The 2273-nt window shown below is 42.9% G+C and overlaps 1 protein-coding gene across 1 annotated transcript; it reads left to right on the top strand.

Moving 5' to 3' along the window:
* Positions 1-550: 550 nt before the first annotated feature.
* On the top strand, positions 551-1906 carry LOC109541936 (glycerol kinase; the record flags this gene model as incomplete). Its single annotated transcript, XM_048669438.1, is given in 6 exon segments — positions 551-643; positions 698-915; positions 976-1191; positions 1244-1354; positions 1406-1484; positions 1548-1906. Coding segments are annotated over 6 exon segments (1076 nt in total), but the record flags the coding sequence as incomplete, so codon positions are not given.
* Between the last annotated feature and the right edge of the window lie 367 nt (positions 1907-2273).

Raw genomic sequence — 2273 nt, 5'->3', positions numbered from 1 at the left:
CAACTTAAAGTCTGTTACTCTATCGGTTTTCTAACAGGGCATCGGCTTTATAGCAACACCAGAAAGCTCAAACTCTATCCAAACGCTTTATTTCATGGGCGCATTTACTGCTTGATTTAATTTGCAATAAACACACGTATTGTTATGTATTAATATACATTCCGTTGTTAAGTGCAAATACATAATCCACAGTCCCTCATTAAAAACACTTCAGGTGGATTAGTGATTGTAAAGATAAGATATGCGGGCATAATCCAAGCGGATTTTAACTAATTCGTTCAATATTCAGGGGGTGTGTGTTGTCATTTTTAAGGTACAAAAACACGGCAATTTTACTGTCTGTTATTGCCCAGTGTTTAGTGATTATTGCTCGTTTCCTCTATTGCAGTGATTCGAGAAAAACATGCAATTAAAGCGAATAAACCATTGTGGGACGTGAGTAGGAAATAAACTTTACCGGGTTTTTAGATTATTCGATTACAGGGCAAAACGTAAATTTGTTCCATTAAAAGCCTTAAAGAAACATTGATTTTTAGTTGGATATTTTCAGTGAAAAACATCGTAACCATTGGCATAACCAACCAACGAGAAACCACAATAGTTTGGGATAAAACCACAGGAATCCCATTGTACAACGCCATAGGTATGTTTATGGGGGTTGATTGCCCTACTTTGCCCTTAACGCATGGCCTTTCAGTGTGGAATGATATCAGGACAAATTCAACTGTAGATGTAATATTAGCGAAGATCCCCGACAACAATAAAAATCACTTCAAGTCGGTTTGCGGGCTTCCAGTTTCCCCCTATTTCAGTGCCTTCAAGCTGAAGTGGCTCATTCAGCATGTGCCGGCCGTCAGGAAAGCCATTAGGGCGAAAACGTGTCTTTTTGGAACAGTCGATACTTGGCTACTATGGGTATTAATCAGCGCAAACCGGCACAACCGAGCGGCATAACACAAGTGAAATTTTCCGCAGAACCTAACCGGAGGCCCGAATGGGGGCAAACACTTAACGGACGTGACAAATGCATCCAGAACATTCCTCATGAACATTGAGACTCTCTACTGGGACTCTCAGTTGCTCAGCACTTTTAAAATACCCCAAGCTCTGCTGCCGGAAATCAGAAGCAGCGCGGAGATATACGGAAAGATCCGGGATGGATGGCCGCTGGAAAAAGTCCCCATCTCCGGAGTAAGTCCGGCAAGAGTCGAACCGTTCGAGCAATACAACTAATAGGTTTTAGATTTTAGGTAATCAACAGTCGGCCTTATTGGGGCACAGCTGCTTTCGAGAGGGCATGGCCAAGAGCACTTACCGAAGCGGCTGTTTCCTGCTGTACAACACCGGAACTAGCGTAAGTGATGCGACTTTTCACAGAGTTCAAGTCAAATCAAGCAGTTTTTAGCGAGTCCATTCTTCGCATGGGTTAGTGACCACAGTGGCGTACAAATTTGGAGACGAGCCCGCCATTTACGCTTTGGAAGGTACTTTCTAGGCGGCTTTAAATGCTTTTTTCCAATCTAATCTAAATATTTTTCGCGTTCAAGGAAGTGTCGCTGTGGCTGGGGCCGCAATAAAATGGCTGCGCGACAATATGGGGTTCATAAAAAACATCAACGAAGACACCGAATCGCTGGCCAAAGAAGTGTTTACTACTGGCGATGTGTATTTCGTTCCGGCCTTCAAGGGCTTGTTCGCGCCCTATTGGAGGCAGGATGCCAGAGGGATAATTTGCGGATTGACGGCGTTTTCAACCAAACAGCACATCATAAGGGCGGCCTTAGAATCGGTCTGCTTCCAAACCAGAGACGTTCTCGAAGCGATGAATAAAGACTGCGGAATTCCACTCTCCAAACTCAACGTCGATGGCATTATGACCACGAATAACTTGCTGATGCAATTACAGGTAAATGTCTGAAAAAACCCGTTTTATTGGCCTTTGAGTCATTTGGGTATGCGTATATACAGCCATTCATACGTAAGTAAATTAATTGGCTTTTTATACTTGGATCACAGACCTCGACCTTTTGCGTCGATTCGTGCTGTTTTCCCGTTTATTTCGGTTGTTTAGACACTGTCACGTTTCAGATTAAATTCCTATAAACAAGCTCCATTTCTTTCTCCTTTTCAGTTAAAAGTAAGGGCTGGAAATTGGCACTAAACAATCTGGAACAACTGCGAAAGCACACATTTTTAGACAAGTTGGTGGATGCGCGTTTATGTGTTCAAAGGCGTTTTCTTGGACATTTGGCCTGAATTGTTTGGTCTTTTAA

Source organism: Dendroctonus ponderosae, unplaced genomic scaffold, assembly GCF_020466585.1.
Source record: "Dendroctonus ponderosae isolate FM_Combo_2020 unplaced genomic scaffold, Dpon_F_20191213v2 Dpon_F_20191213_8, whole genome shotgun sequence".
NCBI lineage: Eukaryota > Metazoa > Arthropoda > Insecta > Coleoptera > Curculionidae > Dendroctonus > Dendroctonus ponderosae.
Note: the sequence above shows the minus strand (reverse complement) of the source record. Positions and strands in the feature narration are given on the sequence as shown.